The 23,289-nt window shown below is 50.3% G+C and overlaps 1 protein-coding gene across 4 annotated transcripts in view; it reads left to right on the forward strand.

Moving 5' to 3' along the window:
• The window catches only part of AGAP1 (ArfGAP with GTPase domain, ankyrin repeat and PH domain 1), a 647,080-nt gene that overhangs the window by 196,426 nt on the left and 427,365 nt on the right, over positions 1-23,289 (forward strand). For all 4 annotated transcript variants that reach the window (XM_015111237.3, NM_001261633.1, XM_077956100.1 and 1 more), the window contains 1 exon segment: positions 16,116-16,174. In XM_015111237.3, the coding sequence (XP_014966723.1) occupies positions 16,116-16,174 (59 nt within the window).

The following is a 23,289-nucleotide window of genomic DNA, read 5'->3' on the forward strand; positions in this document are numbered from 1 at the left end:
CAAGGGAGGGAGGGAGGGAGGCAGTGAGCAGGACCCGCTGCTGTGGGCGGTGGTGTCAGTCGAGTTGGCAGGTACCGTCCATGGGAGAGGGAGTGTGGCCTGCAGACCAGTGTGGACTATAGAGTGTCAGATTCCACTCACTGGCCTAGGGGCCTTCCTGGTGTGGGCCGCGACAGTCACCGCTGGGGAAGACCAGGCAGAGGGCGGCTCCTCGGGAAGGAGCCTCTGGAAGGAGAGCACGTGCTGCAGCGCCTCTCGAGCTCCCACCTAAGGGTTCGCTCAGCTGGCAGGCCTGGAGGAGGGGGCTTTGGGGCTGCAGTTCAGTCTCCACAAAGGGTTCAGGGGCCCTGAAGGTGGTAGCACTGTGGGCTTAGTAGCTGGGGTAGCGCTCAAAGCTGTCCCTCATTAGGCAAGGGGGCTGGGCCTTTATGCCTGTTACCAGTCTGTGATTGGACGTGTTCTGCCCTCCAGGCGTCATATCCTTGAGCCACACCACTGACTTCTCAGCCCAAGTGCAGTCTCTGGCGTGGGGACTCGGACTGGAGTGACCAGCCACCTGCGCTCGTGGCAGCCAGGTACTGAAGGCTTTACCCCTGAACAGAGGGGCGGGCTGGTGCCCACCACAGTCACGCGAAGGCATTGCGGAAAGCCCTCATTAAAAGAGCATGAAGCCAGGCGTGGTGGCTCATGGCTGTAGTCCTAGCTACTCAGCAAGCTGCGGCGGGAGGATCGCTTGAGCTCGGAGTTCAAGTGCAGCCTGGGCAACATAGTGAGACCTCATCCCCAAAAAACCCCTCAAAACATTAGACGTAGTAGTGCTTGCTATTTCCATAGGAGGGTGTAGAAATTAGGTAAGAGTTAACTGAGAATGGATTTGAATTAGTTTCTATTCCCATTGAAAAAATCAGAAATAAACTTGATTTCCCCTGGCTTAAGTGTGGGTCCTGTGAGTTGGTCCCCAGCATTTACTTGGGAGTTAATGACGTTCCCATTGGAAAAACATGGCAGTTTCGGTGTCTCCTAATGTTGCAAAGCATACCAGGAACATTTTGTAAAAAGTAACAGAGACTACCCTGTGATTCTGGAAGCTGCATAGTTAACTATCCGTTTATCTTGAAGTCTAGTGATGTAAAGCATAAGAAATAAGATCAGGAAGCTGGCCGGACGTGGTGGCTCACACCTGTAATCCCAGCACTTTGGGAGGCTGAGGTGGGTGGATCACCTGAGGTCAGGAGTTCAAGACCAGCCTGGCCAACATGGTGAAACCCCATCTCTACTAAAAATACAAAAAATTAGCTGTGCCTGGTGGCGGGCCCCTGTAATCCCAGCTACTGAGAGGCTGAGGCAGGAGAATTGCTTTAAAGGGAGGTGGAGGTTGCAGTGAGCCGAGACTGCGCCACTGCACTCCAGCCTGGGTGACAAAGTGAGACTCCGCCTCAGGGAGAAAAAAAGAAAAAGATCAAGAAGCTGCTACCTTCCCAAGGACACTTGCTCCTCCTCCTCTTGCTCAGGCATCTCCTGGACACCTTTCGGGGCAAGTCCTGCTGTCACTGCACAGCTCACCTTGTATATGTAGGGTGTTCTCCTCCTCTCCTGGGGAGTTATGGATGATTAGGAAGCACACGCATCTCAGACTTGGATATCAAATGAAGAGACGTGTAAGCATCAGGATGCCTGGGGGGCTCCAGCTTCTTTGCAGTTTCACCTGCACGTGGGTGGGTGGGAGGTGCTGGCGGGGCTCCATAGTTGGGGAATGTAAGTATTTTAAAAATCTTGTGTCTGCTATTTTACTATCAAATAGACTGTATACCCTCGAAACCAGGTAAGAATCTTTGACATTCATAATGTGAAGAATGAGAAGCTGGGAAATAACAAGGACCTTTGCCTCATGTTTCCTCCTTAACGATGCTTGCCGGTGTTTTAAGCATCGAGGCTGATCTTTGCAGGCTTCAGGGTTACGTGGATGCGGATGAATCAGCTCACGCCCTAATAGCCCTTAGAGGTGTAGAAAGGAACTACTCCTCTCCGTGAGAGCACCTTTATTACCCTATCTTACAGAAATACTAGATGCTCATCGTACAGACTTACAACAGGATTGAAACTGGTGAAGAGAAAAAGGCAATCCCCTAGCCCCCGTCCCTCAGAGATAGCTGCTGTTGTAAGATCAATTGGATATTCTTGAAGACAGCTTCCTCCACAGGTGTTTATATGCTGTCTCAATCAGTCAGTGACACAGTGAACATGGGCTGAGGGTCAGCGAGGGGAGCCCATTGGCTAGGCACTGAGGCCGAGTCAGAAAAGGATGGCCCAGGAAGGCAAGGGGGGAGGGCATGGGGGCAGCAGGGTGAAGTGTGGTTTGATGCTGGTGGGGTGCATGTCAGTCAGCGGCTTCTCTGAGGTGCTGGGCGTAGGGGCTGAGGGTCCGTGAGGGGAGCTCAGGGGCTCAGGTTACAGACAATATGTAGCCCAGTTTTTGTGCTCAGTATATTACACTTGATCTGTCACGGAACTTTTTTTCGAGAACAGACAGCTTTTGTTCCAGACACAGTATTTGGTGGGGCCAAGGTCTGCCTCTGAGCATACATACTGGCAGAGCAGTGTCTCTTCCACATCTGAGCTGGTCAGGCGGAGGGCCGGGCACAGTGGGGGCACTTTGCTGGGTGAAAGAGGTAAGAGGTAAGTCAGCAGGGGCACAAAGAAACCGTGCGTATTTACAGGAACATTTGAGCTCCAAGCCCAGGGAGCTGAGAGGGGTCACTGTCCTTCACAAGGAGGTGAAGGCTTCTCTTCTGGACACCAGACAGCATGGTCATGGGAGATGCTGAATAACCACCACCTCTGTGACGTAGTCTTCAAGTTTGATTCCCTTCAGTGCACCCGTGGAAGGTCTGTGCTGAGAACAGAGGAGGGCCAAGGAGATGCCTGCATGGGGTTGTCAACAGAGTGACACCAGGATGGGTATTGCCCAGAGGGAACCTGCATAATTGTTTTGTTTACCTTTTTTTTTTTTTTTTTTTTTTTGAGACGGAGTTTCACTCTGTTGCCCAGGCTGGAGTGCAGAGGCATGATCTCAGCTCACTGCAACCTGTGCCTCCCGATTCTCCTGCCTCAGCCTCCAAAGTAGCTGGGATTACAGGTATGCACCCTCATGCCCAGCTGATTTTTGTACTTTTAGTAGAGACAGGGTTTCTTCATGTTGGTCAGGCTGTTCTTGAAATCCTGACCTCGGGTGATCCACCTGCCTTGGCCTCCCAAAGTGCTGGGATTACAGGCGTGAGCCACAACCCCTGGCCTGTTTACCAATTTTTTAACCATGATTTATGACCCTTACCCTGAGCATCATTGATGGGGAAACTAAGAGTCGTGTGAGGTCCCAGGGTGCACGGTGGACATTTCAGTGTCAAGGGCAGGTCGGGTGCCCCAGCTTCCACAGTTTCCAGCCTGGATCGTGGCATCTTGGATTCGAGGCACAGAACAAGCCCACAGGGAGGAGAGAGGGTCTGTGTGGGTCAGCTGGCTCCACAGACCTTCTCCCAGGAGGCTGATTAGGTTTGCCGGGCATTACAACCTGATGGGCAGGATTTGTTTTAATCATGTAACACAACCACAGAATTAGTAGTGGCACCATGAAATCGCTGCCCGTTCCCCATGCATGTGCTGCAGACTTATTTGTGGGGGAAAAGTTATCCCTGCCGCCTCTCAGAATGAGCCTCGTCCCCACCTTATACGAGACCATCCCGGCCAACACGGTGAAACCCCATCTCTACTAAAACTACAGAAATCAGCTGGGTGTGGTGGCCGCATGCCTGTCATCCTAGCTGCTCAGGAGGCTGAGGCTGGAGAATCGCTTGAACCAGGGAGTCAGAGGTTGTAGTGGACCTAGATGGCATCACTGCACTCCAGCCTGGCGACAGAGCCTGGAGACTCTATCTCAAAACAAAAATAAATAAATAAAAAATAAATATCCTAACTTTTGTTTGGTTCGATTTGGTTTTATCAACGTTAAGTCAGGGGTGATTTTAGCTGAACCTTCCTCTTTGGTCAGTGCCAGCCCGTTAACCTAAGAGAAGCTGGGACAGCCCCAGGCACCAACCAGCTTTAGATCTGCACGGAAAGGGTGTTCTTACTAAGAGTAGATTCTGGGAGGTGAAAGCTGGAAGAACCAGATGCGGCCCTCCCATTTCACAGATGAAGAGATTGAGGCCCCAAGAGGCTAAGTGACTCGCAGAAAAGCTGCCCAGGTGTTCCATGCAGAGCGTGGATTTGAACGAGCATTGCCGCATCGGGATGGGGAGGTGCTGGTTTGCTTGTGAGCTGTGTTGGATGTACATGTAGTTCGTCTTCATGTGAGGTTGTTAGAAGTAGTTTAGCCACATTAGTCACTGCTCCCACTTCCCCCTGCAATCCCTGATGAAGCAGTGCTTCTGTGTGAGTGACATGCCAGTGGACTCTCTGTGCCTGTCACCCCTCTGCCTGGGAGGGGTGACCCTTGGCTTCACAGACTGTGCTCCCTTCACCTTGCCCCAAGGACCCTCCCCCAACCAATTTCTTAGTCTGCTGTTATGGCCAAAATTCAGCACCAGTAAGGAGCGAGTTAATTCTGATTGCTCTCTCTGTAGTAATCTTCTGGATTTGTTTGTGTCTATTATTGAGCCATCCCTTATTATAAACATTAATTTCACCATGAATTAAACAATATGACTGACTGAGTTAATAATTCTTTCTGAAATGAAAACTGTCAGGCCCAATTATATCCAGCCCAGGACTGACAGAAACTCCACATATGAATTGTAAATATCTTCTCTCCTATGTTCTTTATTTTAACCCGGGAAAATGTTCTCATGTCCCTCAACTTTGTCTGAACTTCAGCAAATACGGTGGCTCTTGCATGCTACCAGCATCTAAGCTGCAGAGTCGAAATTATCTTTTAATACAGTGGTCTCCATCGTTTTTTTTGGCACCAGTGACTGGTTTTGTGGAAGACAGTTTTTCCAGGGACCCAGGGGTCGGGGAAGGCGGGATAGTTTGGGATGAAACTGTTCCACCTCAGATCATCAGGCATTAGATTCTCATAAAGAGCACGCATCCTAGATCCCACACAGGTGCGGTTCACAGTGGAGCTCGCACTCCTATGAGACTCTAATGCCGCCACTGATATGACAGGAGGCAGGGTGCGGGAGGTAATGGGAGCGATGGGGAGTGGCTGTAAATACAGATGAAGCTTCGCTTTGCTCACTCACACGCCGCTCACCTCCAGCTGTGTGGCCCTGTTCCCAACAGGCCATGGGTGAGTACCAGTCCATGTCCCCGCGGTTGGGGACCCGTTTTAATAAATAATATATATGTCCACCCAAACTGCAGTAAGACAAATAGCTGTCTACTATTACATCTCAGGAAAAAAAAAAAAAGGCTGTGAATTTAACCTACGAATTTTGTTTTCTCTTGCAGTTTCTGACTCGTAACTTTTCATAAAATATCCCTATTTCAACATTTTTACTCCCAAGGACTCGGCGGTTTCATTTTAGGTGTTAACATGTTTTAAAACATTCTCGAGATCTGTTCAAAATTCTACGTCTTATATGAAATGTAGGATTCTGGCTTTGGTCTAAGGTGACAATGTTCTACCGCTTCTTAGGGGTGCCAGGAACCCCTGGCAGGAGGCCATGTCTCCCTAGTGTGACAGCTGGCGTTCTGGTGGTGGCGCTCAGTGTGTTCCTACAGTCATTTTCTCAGGTTCTTGTTATTGTAGCAGCTTGATGGTTGCATAATTGTTCACCACACCTATCACAATTTTTAAATTTTTATTGCTCTTCCCACTTTAGATAGAAGCTCAGTTACTCAGAGGCTCAACAATAAATTGAACATGTAGTCAGCGTGTGAAAACCCTGGGGTGGGTTTTTAGCAAGCTCCTGAAGGCAGGTGTCTGGAGATTAGAGAGGAGAGGAGCACAGGGGAGCCCCGTCCCTGTGGCTGGTCGGTGGTGCAGGCAGGAGATGGGGGCCTGGACCAGCACTGGCATCAGACACACCACCCCCCATTCCCCCACCCCAGGCTCGCACAGGAGGGACTGGAAGGTGGGAAGGAAAGAACTGATTGGGCAGGATGTCCCCACTGGGCCCCATGCCCTCTCCCTTCCCCTCCAGGTTTTCCCCTCCTTTGGTGGGGGGAGTCAGGTGTTACTGCGAGGCATGGGAACTACAGTGGATGAGCTGGGTCAGGGGACGGGGCCCCAGGGCCTGGGGAGACCTCCTGTAGATGCAGGCAGTGTCTTTGGTTGGATTATCTTGGTCCAGAGAGCCTGATGTATTTGTAGGAAGGCTAAGAAGGTTTTGGATGGTGGTGATCAGGGGCTTGGTCCCTTTAGCAGGGGAAACTGGGGCTGACTTTTCATAACATTGGAGCTCACTATATACCCGAAGTTGAATTGTACTTTTTTCCCCTGGAGTTCTGTGACTCCTCAGGGGTTAAATGGGATCTTGGATACTCCCTCCCTCTTTGTAAAACCCCCGCAGCATTTTGTGGCTGAAGTTTACTTCTTAGAGTCATGAAATGCCCTCCAAAAAGTAAAGGACCACATCCAAATTGCATTGCATGCCCAAAGTGGTTAACGTCACTCGGAGATGCAAACTCGAAAGCAGTTTTGGTTTTGAGAGCCGCAGTGCTTTACCCACAGGATGGGCAGGCCATTCCTTCTCCACTGACCGCGTCAGCAGTCCGGGCTCCAGGAGAACCAGCATTCTCAGTGGGGGTGTCTGCACTCTCTGCCATCGCAGTGCGGGTGTCTGCACTCTCTACCAAGTCCAGGTTCGGGAATTAAAGATGGAAGTGAGACTGTGAAACAAGGAACTTGTGAGGTGTGGGGCTTTGCCAGAAGTGCCAAGGAGGCCGCAAAATGTATTTTGGAGGCAACCTGAGGCTGGTTTTTCTGGGGGCCTCGGTGTTGGGGGAATGGCCTGTTTCTGGAGCTTGGGGTGAACGTCGTCCCTGCATCTGTGAACAAGCTTGTACTCAGCCTGTAGGTTAACAAGCTGGGGCCAGAAGGCCATACTGCACTGGACCCAAAACCTGCCCTAGGAAGATGCTTGCAACAAAACCTGTTATCACTTTGGTTTATAACAGTGAGGTGGAAATTAGGTGGAATTGGGGCACGGGTTTCAGGATTGTCAAGTTATTATTTATGCATTAAATATTCTGAAGCAGCCTCAGCTAATGAAACACAGTTCATCTAAAGGAAATGTGGAAAATAATCCCAGCAGCGCGGGAGAACTGTGCTCCGCCCCTCAAGGCTGTAGGTGGGGCCTCTGTTTTCACATTTTAAAAAGGAAAGGGCAGTTTTCTTCCTTGCCGTTTTCACTTTCAAGTCCTCACGCCCTCTGCTTTGCTGCTGTCAGACATGAATCCTTTAAGCAGTGCTTTAGACACCCACAACAAGGACGTTCTTGGGGAACACGGTGATTCTGGAGCAGGAGTATTATGAGGCACTCAGGAATGCTTTTGAAGAAACTGTAATGGAAATGAGGTGGGGCTTGGTGGCTCACACTTGTAATCCCAGCACTTTGGGAAGCCAAGGTAGGCGGATCATTTGAAGTCAGGAGTTCCAGACCAGCCTGGGGAACATGGCAAAACCCTGTCTTTATTGAAAATACAAAAATTAACCAGGCATGGTATCACGTGCCTGTGGTCCCAGCTACTCGAGAGACTGAGATAGGAGAATCCCTTGAACCCTGGAGGCAGAGGTTGCAGTGAACCAAGATTGTGCCACTGCACTCCAGCCTGGGTGACAGAGTGAGAATCAATCTTGGGTGTGTGTGTTCGTATAGTATACATTATATATATTATATATGTATAATATACTCTACATAGTATATATTTATAATATACACATATGTATATATTATGTGTATATTATGTATTATATACTCTATATAGTATATATTTATAATATATAATATATGCCTATATGTATTATGTACTCTCTATAATATATAATATAGTTATATGCATATATTATGTATATATTATATACTCGTGTGTATTTTGTGTATATATGTGTATATATGTATATATGTATGTATATATATGAGAGAAAGAGAGAGAGGAAAAACAGTCACCATCATCTTAAGAAGTTAAAAACCTGCAAATCCTCTAGAGCCCACTTGGGCTGGCAGACTTTTGCTTTGGGATTTCCTTAGAGGAGAAGAGAGAGGACCCAGTCAAATGCTGACATTGTTGTGACAGATTCTGAGTCACCTCAGGGCTCGGGGGAAAGAGCCTTGGAATTGTAGGCAATGGTGTGGATGTGCCTGCAGGCGTGGGCATGGTGGCATGTCGGTGGCCAGGTGTTCGTCACCCTGCACTGAGAGGGCCCGGTGAATGGGAGGGCAGGGGATGCTGTCGGGACGTGTCAGGGTGGGAACCTGTCTTGTTTGTGGATCTTTGAGGCTGCTGAAAAGGATCTTTGAGCCTGAACTTCCAGGGAAGTCTGAAACCAATCTGGTATCCCCAGGGTTTATGTTTTGTTTCAGTTATTATAGGGATTCAAGGATTTCCAAATAAGAAATTAAATCATACCATTGAAACTGTACTGGTGAAGTTCTGCTAAGTCCTGCATTTGAAAGTCATCAGCGGATTATGTCTGATCCAGTTTGCAGCGGGCTCTTTTCCGGCTGCATTGAAATGGATTTCTTTATTAAGGACTCCACTTCCTTCCCGGCACAGAACTGACCCGGCCGCGGCAGCCACAGCCTCCTCCAGCGCTCCTCTCCTCTGTGTGGATGTGCCATCTTTCTTCCATTGTTGTTTTATTTTATATCTGGGGACTTTACGGCTGCTTTAAACTAAAAATAAACGCACCTCCCCTTTTCTGTGCTAAAAATAATAGTTAAAATCCTTGTGACATTTAAGGTTTTCAAAGAAACATCCCCATCTCTGAGATAATATGTTGTTTTTAAAATCTCACCTGCAATTTCTGGTTCCTTTTTTTACCCTTGTGTATAATTTCACGAGTTTTGTCTGGAATGCATATTTGTGGTTCCTGGAGCCAAACAGGGCTGGGGGCTGGGCTGGGGTGAGCATGACACAGGAGACCATCAAGTCATTCTGATATTTGGCTGCCCGCTGTGCTTCTAGTTGATAATTTGGAGGAGAAAATTAGAGTCCATAATTCTGCTGGGGAATGAGCCTACCTCCCAGGCGATGGCTGTCTTAATGAAGATGAGGTCCTGGCTCCCTTGTCGAATGAAGATTGTCAGGGAGCCTTTAGCAGAAGGCTCTGAAATCCCCAGGAAGGACGCAGTGGAAGCACCGCTGGACAGGAGCTGCCTTCCCTGGTCCTTGCAGCCGGGCTCCTGCAGCCTGGGAAGGTGGGGCTTCCTTATCTCAGGTCCAGTCTCCTCTGAAAGTTCTCTTCCTTGACTGTAGTCCTTGGACCCTGTTCCTTTGATGCTGTTGTTTGCTGAGGTAGAATGCTAAGAAAGGCCAACTGGAGGCATTTCCAGGATTACTTCCCACTCTAGAATTTCTGGTATTTGTTAGTAGTCATATCACATGGATGACTTTTTTCATGCATGTTTATGTGCTGTAGGTTGAACCTCCCTATGAAATTGCCGTTATTCAACCATATTTGACCATAGTTGTGGCTCCAGTGCAGCAGCGAGTACAGGTAGCTCGTGTGCCCGTCTCCAAGCTGGAGCATCTCCTCCTGGCTGCGGTCAAATTGACCTGGCAATTTTATGTGGTTTGATGCAATATAAGTTGACCTGGGATGAAAACTAACTCTAGTAATGGCTTTTAGTTTGTTTTACTCCGTGTAGAGTTAATGGTCACTGTGAGCCAGTTTTCTTTTCTTTCTTTCTTTTTTTTTTTTTTTTTTTAACAGAGTCTGGCTCTGTCTCTCAGGCTGGAATGCAGTGGCGCAATCTCAGCTCACTGCCACCTCCACCTCCCAGGTTCAAGCAATTCTCCTGCCTCAGCCTCCCACGTAGTCTGGGATTACAGGTGCACACCGCCTCACTTGGCTAGTTTTTATATTTTTAGTAGAGACGAGGTTTCACCATGTTGGCCAGGCTGGTCTCAAATGCCTGACCTCAAGTGATCCGCCCGCCTCAGCCTCACAAAGTGCTGGGATGACAGACGTGAGCCACCACGCCCGGCCTGAGCCACAGTTTTCGATCTCCGTGGTGTGGTTGCTTCATCAGGACTCGGCAGGCCATATGGTGCCCCAGGCTCACCTGTGCCTCCAGCGCAGCAGCAAGTTCAGGTAGCCGGTGTGCCTGTCTCTGAGCAGGAGCGTCCTCCCCCGCTGTGGCACCTGGACAGTGGGGCCTCAAGCTCTGCTCTTTAATCCTACCTCCAAAGGTAATAGGGGGCTTCCTCTGTGGATAGTTGGGCCCTTTCCCAGGCATCCTGCCACCTCCTTGGTAGCATCTCCTTGGGACCTTACAGAAGCCTTAGGAGATAACTGCTCCTTTCCCTTCCTCTCCTCCCTTTCCTCCTCCTCCCTCTCCCCTTCCCCTGCTCCCTCCCCCCTTCCTCTCCTCCCTCCCCTCCTCCTTCCCCTCTCCCCTCTCCCTCCCATCCTCCTCCCTCTCCCCTCCCCCCTCCCTCTCCCCTCCCTCTCCCCTCCCTCCTCCCCCTCCCCTCCCCTCCTCCCTCCTCTCCTCCCTCCCTTTCTCCTCCCCCTCCCCTCCCCTCCTCCCCTCCCTCCCTTTCTCCTCCCCCTCCCCTCCCCTCCTCCCTCCTCCCCTCCCTCCCTTTCTCCTCCCCCTCCTCCTCCCCTCCTCCCTCCCTTCCTCCTCCCCTCCTCCCCCTCCCCCTCCCCCTCCCCTCCTCCCTCCCTCCCTCCTCCCCTCCTTCCCCCTCCCTCTCCCCTCCTTTCCCCTCCTCTCCTCCCCTCCCCCCTCCCCCCATCCCCCAGGCTGGAGTGCAGCCTTCCCTTCCCTTGCTCTGTCCCCCAGGCTGGAGTGCAGTGGCACAATCTCATCTCACCACAACCTCTGCCTCTTGGTTCAAGCAATTCTCCTGCCTCAACCTCCAAGTAGCTGGGATTACAGGCGCCCGCCACCATGCCCAGCTAATTTTTGTATTTTTAGTAGAGACGGAGTTTTGCCATGTTGACCAGGCTAGTCTCGAACTCCTGACCTCAGGTGATCCACCTGCAGGCTATTCTCGAACTGAACTCAGGTGATCCGCCTGCAGGCTATTCTCGAACTGAACTCAGGTGATCCGCCTGCAGGCTATTCTCGAACTGAACTCAGGTGATCCGCCTGCAGGCTATTCTCGAACTGAACTCAGGTGATCCGCCTGCAGGCTATTCTCGAACTGAACTCAGGTGATCCGCCTGCAGGCTAGTCTTGAACTCCTGATCTCAGGTGATCCACCCCCCCTTAGCCTCCCGAAGTACTGGGATTACAGGCGTGAGCCACTGCACCCGGCCAGAAATGCTTCTGTTTTATGGCAAGGAAATGGAGAGACCAGAAAGTTAACTGAGGTAATTGTCAGACCCATGACTCCTGGCTCCCTGACCCCTCACCAATTTCCCTCTGCCTCCTCTTGGTCTCCCATGGACACTGGGATGGGCAGGGCCAGGTGGGAAAAGCAGGACTCATCTCTGAGGGCTGCGTCGTGGGGTAGGTAAGAGCCTTTAGCCTCAGTAACTGCAGCACTTTCTGCCCATGACAACCTGTGCTGTTTTCACATTTCTCAGAAATTCCCACTCTTGGTGTTTTGCATTTGTAACATCTGCCTAGCAAATTTTGAAAAATTGAAGATAGAGAGTAATAAAGCGTGGACAGAGCTCTGCAGGGAGCTTGTTAGAAATGCTGATTTGAGGCCAGGTGCAGTGGCTCTTGCCTATATTTCCAGCTCTTTGGGAGGCCGAGGCAGGCGATCATGAGGTCAGGAGGTCGAGACCATCCTGGCCAACATGGTGAAACCCCGTCTTTACTAAAAATACAAAAATTACCCGGGTGTGGTGGTGGGCGCCTGTAGTCCCAGATACTCGAGAGGCTGAGGCAAGAGAATTGCTTGAACTCGGGAGGTGGAGGTTGCAGTGAGCCAAGATCGTGCCACTGCACTCCAGTCTGGCAACAGAGTGAGACTCTGTCTCAAAAAAAAAAAAAGAAAAGAAAAAAGAAATGCCGATTTGTAGGCTCTAATTTCCAGAGTCCTGGCTGATGCTCACCTGTTGCCGGCTTTGCTAAGCGTCCCAGGTGAGTCTAGGGCAAGCAGACTCTGAGCCACACAGCAGGTAATGAGGGAGGGTTTTAGAATCTGGCATTGCCAAGGGGGACTTTCCCAAGTGTCCCGCTATGTCCAGGGGCAGCAGCAGGGAGAACCTGCCCTGAAGGGCTGCAGTGGTCAGTGAGCCCAGCACCTGGCTAGCTCTTGGGAAGGATCATTACTGTCACCAACCTCAACTGTAAGACACTCACAAGACGTGGTTTTGTTTTGTTTTGTTTTGTTTTTTTGAGACAGTCTCACTCTGTCACCCAGGCTGGAGAGCAATGGTGGGATCTCGGATCGCTGCAACCTCTGCCTCCCGGGTTCAAGCGATTCTCCTGCCTGAGCCTCCTGAGCAGCTGGGATTACAATCATGTGCCACCACGCCTGGCTAATTTTTGTATTTTTAGTAGAAACAAGGTTTCGCCATGTTGTCCAGGCTGGTCTTGAACTCCTGGTCGAGACACTTCTGAGAACGAGCTGCATCCTCTGTGACACTGGATTCTGGCTGATCCAGGAACACAGGTGTGCATGTATCCGGATGTGCATCCACACACTTATGCGCACATGCCCAGCTGTGTTTCCCTGAAGCATGTTTATCCTTCCGGTGTTCCTGCACTTCAGAAGGAGGCAGAACAGCTGGCCTGGGCCCTGCCCCGCCCTTCCTCGACCCCACCTACTGAGTGATGAACAATTGCACGCCAGCACCGTGTCCAGCTCACAGATAGGTCCCCATAGTGGAGTAGGAGGAAGGACTATTTTGGTATGTATGGCTTTCGCGAATCTTTGTTAATTTTCATTTAGCTTTGTAGGAGGCAGCATTCCATTTTGACTGGGCAGTAACGGAGGTGATGAAAGTTTTTAAAATAAATATTTTTTAATGGAAGATGAGGAGTTTTGGCTAATTGAGTCTAGCATGTATTTTATTACTCTTGTTGCCACAAACACAAATATGTTCCATTCAAGTGAGGATGTATTTGCAAGTAAAAAGATGCCTCACATTGTTCCAATGTTTATATAATCATGCATCTTTGTTTAATGGAGCACTGTTAATTTATAATGAATATTTTATATTTATTGTTAGAAAGTTAATCTTATGGTGGTATGTGTTGAAAAATCAGCAGTGCATTGATGAATAGAGCTAATTTTAATTCACAGTTTACCCTCTTTGTTTTACTATTAAAGTTCATTTTTAAAACTTCACAATTTAATTTCTTATGTGCCAAACGGAATAAAACTTAAAAGGTGCCAGAAGGTAACAATGAAAGGAAAATCGTCTCATCACCCTTGACTTCAGCCATCCAGTTCCTAACCCTAAATCAGCACCTGTTAAGTTTGAAATTTTACCAGAAACAGTCTCAGCTTTGACAAGCATATGCATGTTTTGCACCCCTCACCCCCCATACACTTTTTAGGAATGTGTTTGTGAGGGTCCTGTCCATCCATCTCTGTATCATGCCTGGCTGTCTTCATTTGATAATAGCCTGGGGACCTTGGGGGATCTCCACTGCAGTATGTTGAGCTTCAATTACTGGTTTTACTATTTCATTATGTGGATATATCCACAGTTACTTAACCAGGGTGTGGTTTGTTACAGTGCAGCAACAGGGTGACGTTCTGAGAAGCTGGACACTATTGGTGCATGCATTTTGGAGTCATCATCATTGACCTGTCAGTTTTCCCTGGACCATTGGGGTCACCCTGCAGATCCTCTGAGGCCACATTGCCGTTTTTCTGCGAGAGTAGTTGGTAACAGAAAGAAGTGTTTTGCAACTTAATTGGTAATGCTGTTCACTCATGGTATTAAGACACAATTAGTTACCACTGAGCGCCTGCTGAGTGCCCATGCTAGTGCGTTCCTCACGTCATCTGTCCACGGGTAAAGTTTGTCTGCAGCATGTTGGGGTGGTGTTTGGGTGCGCAATTATGCAAAATCACAATGTGCACCCCCGATATTTAGCTGCCAATGCGTCCATGTCAGTGGGAGGAGAGTAGAGGGACGGTAACTTGGAGTCTTTGTGGGCGGTGCAGGGAGAAGTCCGCCTCCCAGGCGTCTTCTTCCTCAGGGCTCTTGTGCTTTCCTCCTGAGCTCCTGCAGATGGGCCTCTGCTGGCCTGCTCTGCCGGCTGGATAGGCGTTTTTGTGCCCCAAAAGTCTCTGCCCTCTAGAGATTACTCAGATCTCCTGATCTACCCAGCCATCCTTTTCTGGAGCAGGGAGTGTTCCTCTGACTGGATGTCTCACTCGACATCGGGAGACCCTTGGTGCTGTCGTTGTAGGGCCTGTGGCATCTGGTTGGTTTGCTGCACCGTTGCCCCGCCGGCTCCCCGCCCAGCACACACTGGGTAGATGTGCCCCCCCAGTCTGTGACCTGGTGGGATGTGCTCCCCCGCGTGTGACCTGGTGGGACGTGCTCCCCAGCAAGTGACATGGTGGGACGTGCTCCCCAGCGTGTGACCTGGTGGGACGTGCTCCCCCAGCGTGTGACCTGGTGGGACGTGCTCCCCCACGTGTGACGTGCTCCTCATCGTGTGACCTGGTGGGACATGCTCCCCCAGCGTGTGACCTGGTGGGACGTGCTCCCCCGCGTGTGACCTGGTGGGATGTGCTCCCCAGCATGTGACCTGGTGAGATGTGCTCCCTCCCCAGTGTGTGACCTGATGGGTTGTGCTCCCCCATCGTGTGACCTGGTGGATTGTGCTCCCCAGGGTGTGCCTGGCCTCCTTCAGATGCTGGTCTTGCCTTCCTGTGTCACATCCGTGGTCTGGTCAGGCCCTTGGCTTCCAGCCCTGCATCCACGCGGTCCTCATATCACACAATTCTTTGAAGGTGATGGTTTTTGTTAACTTTTAGGCATCTTGTGAATCACGTCACTTCTCAGACATAATGTCGAGTGAGTTTCAACATTGGAGGACAGTATATCGGAAGTGAATCCCATGTGGAAAGAGCTGTTTTTCTGTCAGTGGGATGCACTTCCTTCCTCTAGTCCAGCCCACTCGGCTTGTGTTGACCGAGCTGCCACGTGGTCATCAGGACAGATCATGGCTACTATTGTGGGGTCTCATTTATGATAAGAGTGGCTTGTGGTGGGTGTGGAAAACTGGGTCGCAGGTTAAGCCATGGTCGTTTGGGTCATCTGTATCGGGTGGGCGCCCTGTGCACAGCCCATCAGGGGAGGCGGCAGGAGAGTGCCCCTGCACAGGGCTGGGCTCTGTAGACCACCCCATGGAGCTTAGGAGCCCTGCATCTTTCTGACATAGTCTAAACCATCCTGGCTGGGTCTTCAGTGTTTAATATCTTTGTGAGGATCAAAACTCTAGCACCAGATCTTTCTTCTGAGCTATAATCTGTTATTTATAAACACTAAAGTGTTTACTTACATTGTGAGTGTTAAGATCTTCAGATTCAGTCGTCGTACTTTTTTCTGTGTGTGTGGGATTTCAGAAAAGTGACTATTGTAGTAGACAACCAAAAGGCCAAAAGTGGACCTACTGGCTCTAACAGAATCACTTCCCAGAAAGCTAGGCGTGTCCTTAAATATCTCCACACTTGTGAGCAGGCACAGTCAGGAGGGTCTGAAGATACATGCTCCTCCTTAGGAAGGGCTGTGGCTTGAGCAGGGGAAAAATGAAAAGTTAGATTTTTCAGTAACTTCCGAAGTCATTGGACAGAGCATGTGTTACCGACCTCAGACTTGGAGCTGGAACACCCCACTGGCATCTAGCTGAGTGTCATGAACTGGGACAAACTGCTCTTTCTGGAGTGGCAGTGACACAGGGAGGCTGGTCTGCACCATCTCCGGTGACCTTCGGATGGGAATATGGTCCATTGAAGGTACTTTGACTTGGCCTTTACGTGAGTTGTGGTGTCTGACTTTGTGTCCTCCTCTTTTTCAGATGCCTTTGTGAACAGCCAGGAATGGACGCTGAGTCGATCTGTCCCGGAGCTCAAAGTGGTGAGTGGTTCCTTCTGGCCCTGACAGTTGTCCTTCCTCACCTGTGGGAAGGGAGGGGCTCTGTGCACAAACAAGCCTGCATTCCCAGGCAGCTGGTCATCGCCGTGGGCCCAGACGGGGAGTGTGACTCTGGGTATGTTCCTGGGAAGGGCCAGGTGTAGCTGGTAGCTTGGGACTAGAGTCCAAGTCCCTGAGTGCCCCTGGGACAGCTACGACAGCCATGACTGCCACCCAGCGAGGGTGGCGTTTCGTGTGCCGGGCAGAGGCCATCATCCTCCTCTCTCTTATATCTCGTGGGTGGGTTGATTTGTCCTTTGCAGGATGTCACGGAAAGCTTCTGTAATGGGTCGCCAAGCTTTGGCATCCATCATTTTTGAAATGTAACTATTTACCCTATGACCAAGTATTGGCATAAAATGAAAAAAAAATTTTTTTTTTTTTTTTTGAGACGGAGTCTCGCTCTGTCGCCCAGGCTGGAGTGCAGTGGCCGGATCTCAGCTCACTGCAAGCTCTGCCTCCTGGGTTTACGCCATTCTCCTGCCTCAGCCTCCCGAGTAGCTGGGACTACAGGCATCCGCCACCTCGCCCGGCTAGTTTTTTGTATTTTTTAGTAGGGACAGGGTTTCACCGTGTTAGCCAGGATGGTCTCGATCTCCTGACCTCGTGATCTGCCCGTCTCGGCCTCCCAAAGTGCTGGGATTACAGACTTGAGCCACCACGCCCGCCCATAAAATTAAAATTTTTATCATTTATTATGAACTTTACCCTTTTGGTGAAATTATCTAGAGCTTCGAATTGGCGTATGTAAAAAGTGGTCCATTGCAGCCACCCTTTCCAGCCACTCCCCTCTAGTCACCACCCACCATAGGACTGAAGGAAGGGGCAAGTCGAACTTTGAAACAACCACGTTCTTTGTTGTGAAATATGTGGTATCTGTGTGTATGTTTATGTATGTAGGTATATATGTGTACATATGTCTAATTTCCGTGTGTGTGTGTTTATATTTATGTATGTATGTATATATGTGTGCATATATGTCTAATTTCTATATGTGTGTGTATGTATTTTCTAATTTGACCATGAAAGGAAAGCAGATGAGCTCTCACTGTTCTACAGGCTCCGGCATGGGCCTGCCTGGTGTCTCTGTCCTCTGCATTTCTATAGACAGCACCAGATCCCCTGCGGCCCGTGGACTCCTCCCCACTGACCCCCAACCTCATTGCGTGCTTGGAGGACAGGACAGGGGCCAGGAGACAGGATCCTTTCGGTCTTTCCTGTCTGAGATGAGGAGATAGAGCAACAAAGAACTTCTAGGTCTTTGAAGACACTTTTGTCACCAGGAAAAGTATTCGTTTTTAAACTTAGGAGATGAAGTACAATGAGTGGGAGGTGTCCTGAGATGGAAGGCCCCGTGGTCACTGTGCCCTCTCTCTCATTGGTGTCTGACACACCCATCCCCACTGCGACCACGGGGTGTCGTCGGCTGGGCCCATCTCCTTCCCAGTGTCTGCCCCCTGCCCCGTTCCTCCCTGAAGGTCTCTGGGCTGTCCCTGCAGCACTCGCCCATGGGAGACAAAGCATCTCTCAGTCCCAGTGCTGTCTCAGAAGCCTGGGGTTCCGCAAGACTGGCCTGCAAAGAGCCTCCTCTTTCTGCCTTTTGTGTGCTTTGTCACCGTGGCACTGGCAGGGTGTCTTAAGCCCATTGAAGCCGTCCAGGAAATATGCGTTGAATGAATGGCACAGGCTTGGCAATGTTGTTACCAGGAGATTTCCAGAACAATCCCCCAGTTTCAGTTACTCCCTGTTAAGACAGCCCCTGCCACTCGGGTGCTGTGATGGGCACGGAACAGCAGGCACGGTGCTTTACTGGTGGTGATGGTGTCGATACAGCGCTGGCTCGGCTCTGTGCGGGTCGTGTTCTGAGTGCTTGACAACATTACTTAATTCCTGACAACTGCCCCATGGGGAGGGGTAGGTATGGTTATCCCCATTTCACAGATGAGGAAATCGAGGCTCAGAGACGTGAAGAACTTGCCCAAGGAGCCACAGTAAGTGGTGGAGCTGAGGTTTGAACCTGGAGTTAGGGCTTCCACCACCGCACTGCCTGATAGAACTTTCTCGATGGTAAAAACCTCCTGTGTCTGCACTGCCCAATGCGGTCGTGGCTGGCACCATGTGGCTGTTGAGTGATTGAAATGTGGCCGGTCAGTGCCATCAAGGAGCTGCATTTTAAGTTTGATTCTAGTTCATTTAAATTGAAATAGCCACACAGGGCCAGTGGCCACCCCAGTGCCAACATTACAGACTAACTGATCGTCAAGTATCGAACCTCCTGACTTGGCAGTTCCAGGTGTTACAGGTTTAGAGAGGGCCCACATGATCATACCAACCCGTAATCGAGGATGCTTACCACCAAAAACTTGTACTCTACCAGTATTTTGAAGGCATGTGATTTTCTGGAATATCTGCCTAGAGCTGGAGGAGAGACAGTTGCATTTAAGGCAGCAGGGGCTCCTCATTCTGAAACGGATTGTCTTAAGGCTTGCTTCAATTTGCTGACACCGGGGACTTCATTGTTGTTGGTTCTACAGTTCTCAGAACGCTCTTGTCCCTGGCCTCAGTGTGGATGGACTAGATCCTGGCAGGCCCACCAGCTCTGCTCTAGCCCAAGTGCCTTCCTGTGTGGCATCAGCGGGCGCTGGTCCTCATCGGCAGCCCCAGCAGATCCCTTGTGTGCTAAGGAGTGCTCAGGGTCTGAAGAAAGCGCTGCTTTGTTTCCTAAGCAGCCTCCAAGTGCCTATAGGGCTGCAATTGTTTCCTTCCTAGTGCAGCCCCCCCAGGACAGGTGGCCCTTTAGGTCAGCGTCTCAGGATCCCAGCCCCTGCTTCGCAAATGCAGCAGTGACATGATGTCATGGCAAGCCTCCAGTAGGCCCTTTATGTAACATTTTGCAATGAATCTTTTGAAATCTGTCAGAGAAAAAAATTCAATGTTCGCTTTCTTCTCAAGAGTGGTAGTACCATGCCTTATGTTTTCTTTTTTTTTTTTTTTTTTTGTGACAGGGTCTCACTCTGTCACCCAGGCTGGAGTGCAGTGGGGCCATCTCGGCTCACTGCAACCTGCCTCCTGGGTTCAAGTGATTCTCGTGCCTCAGCCTCCTGAGTAGCTGGGATGACAGGTGCCCACCACCACATCTGGCTAATTTGCGTATTTTTAGTAGAGACAAGATTTTACCACATTGGCCAGGCTGTTCTCGAACTCCTGACCTCAAGTCATCCGCCTGCCTTGGCCTCCCAAAGTGCTGGGATGACAGGCATGAGCCACGGCACCCGGCCTTATGTTTTCTGAAGTTGCACTGTGGTCAGATCGTCCATGACCAATTGCTTTTGGTGCTGCAGAGGAGCCAACCACCGCTGGCTGCAGATGTGTGCCCAACAACGGTAAAGACTTGATGCTTGTGTCGGAGGGGAAGGTAGATAGGCCCTGGACATCTTGCCTGTGTCGGGGACCTCAGTCCCCAGCTCCTCACATCCTATTTGTGTGTTTTCATTGAACACCAACTGGGATTTTTCTAAAAGCCTTGATTCCCTTCTTAGCAAACCTCAAGGTTAGCAGGTCAGTGGTGAAGTGTGGGGCGCTGGAGAAAAACAGTTTAGAAAGACACTGCGTTCCCTTTGGCCTTGTAATATGAAGGGCCGAGTATGGGCTCCGACACACTTCATGGCCCTGCACAGACGATGCGGGGTTGACAGTGGCGACCTCTTCCTGCCTTGAGCGTGTAGTTCTGTGGTTTTTAAGACACCTCATTCCTCCTCACGTAACTCTTTGGCTCGCTCTGGATTGATTTCCTCCATCTTGGTTTACTTCCAGCAGCCGCTCCGACACCTTCACGGGTGACGTGATGCACTTGAAAGGGCATTCTGACCCCTTATTTTATTTTCCTTTCACCATCAACCGTTCATTTCCACCAGCGTTTCAAAGTAAAATAATGCCATCATGTGTGACTGTGAGGTGGTCTGTGAGATGGCTGTTCCAGCCAAACCAAGCCCCTTCCACTGCACTCCAAGATTGATTGCCTTTGTTCCCCTAAGGTGTGAGCTTAGTCTTTGCCCGTCTTGTTAGGCAGAAGGCAGGAACGTTGCTATGCAGAGAAGGCGCAGACCAAAGGATGTTTGGTTTTTGAGCATTTTCTTCCTCGGGAAAGAGAAACTGATCTTAATTAAAAATTTAATTCTGTGGCATACTGTTTTGGATTTTCCCAGCATGAAGCTGACAAACAGCGGTGCCCTTGAGCAAAAGAATAATTAGTAGGTAGAAATTCTCAGATTATAGAGGCCCCAGGGTAAAAAAAGATGTATGTCGAATTAGGAGGGGAAACAGCTTTTTTTAGAATCTGTCCACACAGCCTGACTTGAGCCTGGCTCTGAGCCTTAGTAATAAGCATCTCATTCATACTCACCAGCAGTGGAGTCGTTCATTTGCTCGACCAGTGCTGTTGAGCGTCTACCTTGGGCTCTGTGTTACTCAGGAATTCAGAGAACAAGACAAGTAAGACAGGGTGCCTGCCTTTGAGGAATTGTCAGTATTGGAGGGAGCCAGATCAACATACTCTTGTTTCCAAAATAATGTGTTCCCTTGTAAGATGTCCTTGGGGCAGTGGCCTAAGGGCGCTTTCAGGAGAGGCATCCAATTGAGACTGTGGCATTAGGAAGGTATCTTCGTCTCTTCCGGCTCCTGTAACAAAATATCATACACCGAGCAGCTGATAAACAACAGAAATGCGTAGCTCACAGTTGTGGAGGCCGGGAAGTCCCAGATCAAGGTGCCTGCAGATTTGATGCCTGAGGACCTGCTTGCTGGTTTGTAGGTGGCATCTTCTTGCTGTGTCCTCACGTGGAGGAAGAGGCAAGAGATCTTTCCCAGGCCTCTTCTATTAGGGCGCTAATCTGCTGCCACAACTGCCTCACCTCGTAATACAATCACCTCGGGGGTTACGTTTCTTTTTTAAAAAAATTATGTATTATTTTGTTTTTATTTTTTGTCAGCTCCGTCACCCAGGCTGGAGTGCAGTGGTGCAAACTCAGCTCACTGCAACCTCTGCCTCCCAGGTTCAGGTGATTCTCCTGCCTCAGCCTCGAGTAGCTGGGATTACAGGCATGTACCACCACGCCTGGCTAATTTATGTGTTTTTTAGTAGCGGTGGGGTTTCACCATGTTGGCCAGTCTGGTCTTGAACTCCTGACCTCAGGTGATCCACCTGCCTCAGCCTCCCAAAGGGCTGGGATTACAGGCGTGAACCACCGTGCCCAGCCGGGGGTTAGGTTTCAACATACGAGTTTGGCCAGGAGCGTGTGGGTAGGAGGGGGAAGCCTAAATATTCCTACCATAGCTGCAGGCTTCTCAGAGGAAGTGACATCTGAACTGATAGAAAGAGTAGGTTTCAGGGAATGATTGATGTGGAAAGCTTTAGTTGCCTGGAGACAGTAAGGCCTGTTAGGATGGGGCTTGGTAGCTGATTGACTAGAAGGCCGAGCAGAGAGCAGGAAGGTGAGAGACAAGAGGGTTGTAACTGGGGTATAAAAGAGGAAAGGACTGGGTATAGGTTTTAGAAAGGCCACTCTGGCTGATGAGTAGAGAGTGGGAGTGGCCATGACTGGGTGAAGGAGAACATTTGGATCCATAAGCCATCACTCAGACAGCAGACCACGGTGGCCTGTAAATCACTGAGAACCTTTTTTCTACACTCTCATGCAAAATTTGTTCTTCTATGTTTGTTTGTTTGTTTTCTTTCTTTTTTTTTTTTTTTTTTTTGAGGAGTCTCGCTCTGTCACCCAGGCTGGAGTGGAGTGCAGAGGCGTGATCTGGGCTCACTGCAACCTCTGCCTCCCGGGTTCAAGCGGTTCTCCTGCCTCAGCCACCCAAGTAGCTGGGACTACTATAGGTGTGTCACCACACCCGGCTAATTTTTTTGTATTTTTAGTAGAGATGGGATTTCACCATGTTAGCCAGGATGGCCTCGATCTCCTGACTTCGTGATCTGCCCGCCTCGGCCTCACAAAGTGCTGGGATGACAGGCGTGAGCCACCGCACCCGGCCCTGTTTGTTCTTATAGCTATTGGCTTCATCATCTACTTAATCAATGGTCCTTCCTCCCTCCTGTTTCTCCTCCTCTCCTCTCCCCTTTCCATCTCTCCTTCCTCCCTCCCTCCCATCCTTCTTCCTTGCCATCCATCTATCCATCGACCCATCTTGTGTTTACCAGGCCTCTCCTGGGGCCAGGAACTATGACAAGTGTACAGAGTCGGAGTTGGTGTCCTGGCCGGTATCCAGAGACAGAGATCTTGGCCCTCAGGGTCCTAAGTGTAGTGGGAGGTGGAGCCCAGGGCCTCACCAGCCACTGTCAAGGCCCTCTGGGGGTGGGAGGAAAGCAGGGAAGCCTTCCCAAGAGAAAGTGAAGCCCTCATCAGGTGAGAGGGGAGGGGTGCTCAGGTGACAGGAGTAGTGAAGTGTTCTTGTGGCAAGTTCACGGACCTGCTGGGTCCGTTAGCTGCCAGCAAAGTTGTGTGTGAGGATTTGGAGGGAGACAGTTTGTTCCTAAAATGTTTGGAGTTTGGCCTCCAGGCAGCAGGAGTCTCCCAGGGCTTGTGAAATGAAGGAATGCCACTTTCTCATGGTCAGTTTGTTTCCAGGAACCTCTCTGGTGCTCTCGGGATGAAAAGCAGGTGCTTGCAGCCAGGGAGAGGCCCTAGAGGCTGCCGTCTCGATCTGTGCACACCGGAGAGTCCACACCGAGGTGGCAGCAGCGTGCCCAGGAGGGAGCCGGGGCTGGCCTCCAGCTTTCTGGTTTGAGAGGCTGGGTGTGATGTGGCCTCAGGAGCTGATGAGCAGTCTGGGGGAGAGAGGCGAGGTGTGGACTCGTCGAGGCGTGAGCACCACGTAGGTGGTGTATGGATATGTAAGAAGTCCTCGTGGGAGCTGAATAGGGGCGCCTGGAGCTGGGGTGGACGGCGGCCAGGGGATGAGATTTTGGGAATAGGCCGCTTTTTTCCCACATCAACCTTCTATCAACGAGCTATGATTCCAGAATCTGCAGGGCGTCTCCTTTTAAATGGAAT

This window comes from Macaca mulatta, chromosome 12 (genome assembly GCF_049350105.2).
Source record: "Macaca mulatta isolate MMU2019108-1 chromosome 12, T2T-MMU8v2.0, whole genome shotgun sequence".
NCBI classification, from domain to species: domain Eukaryota; kingdom Metazoa; phylum Chordata; class Mammalia; order Primates; family Cercopithecidae; genus Macaca; species Macaca mulatta.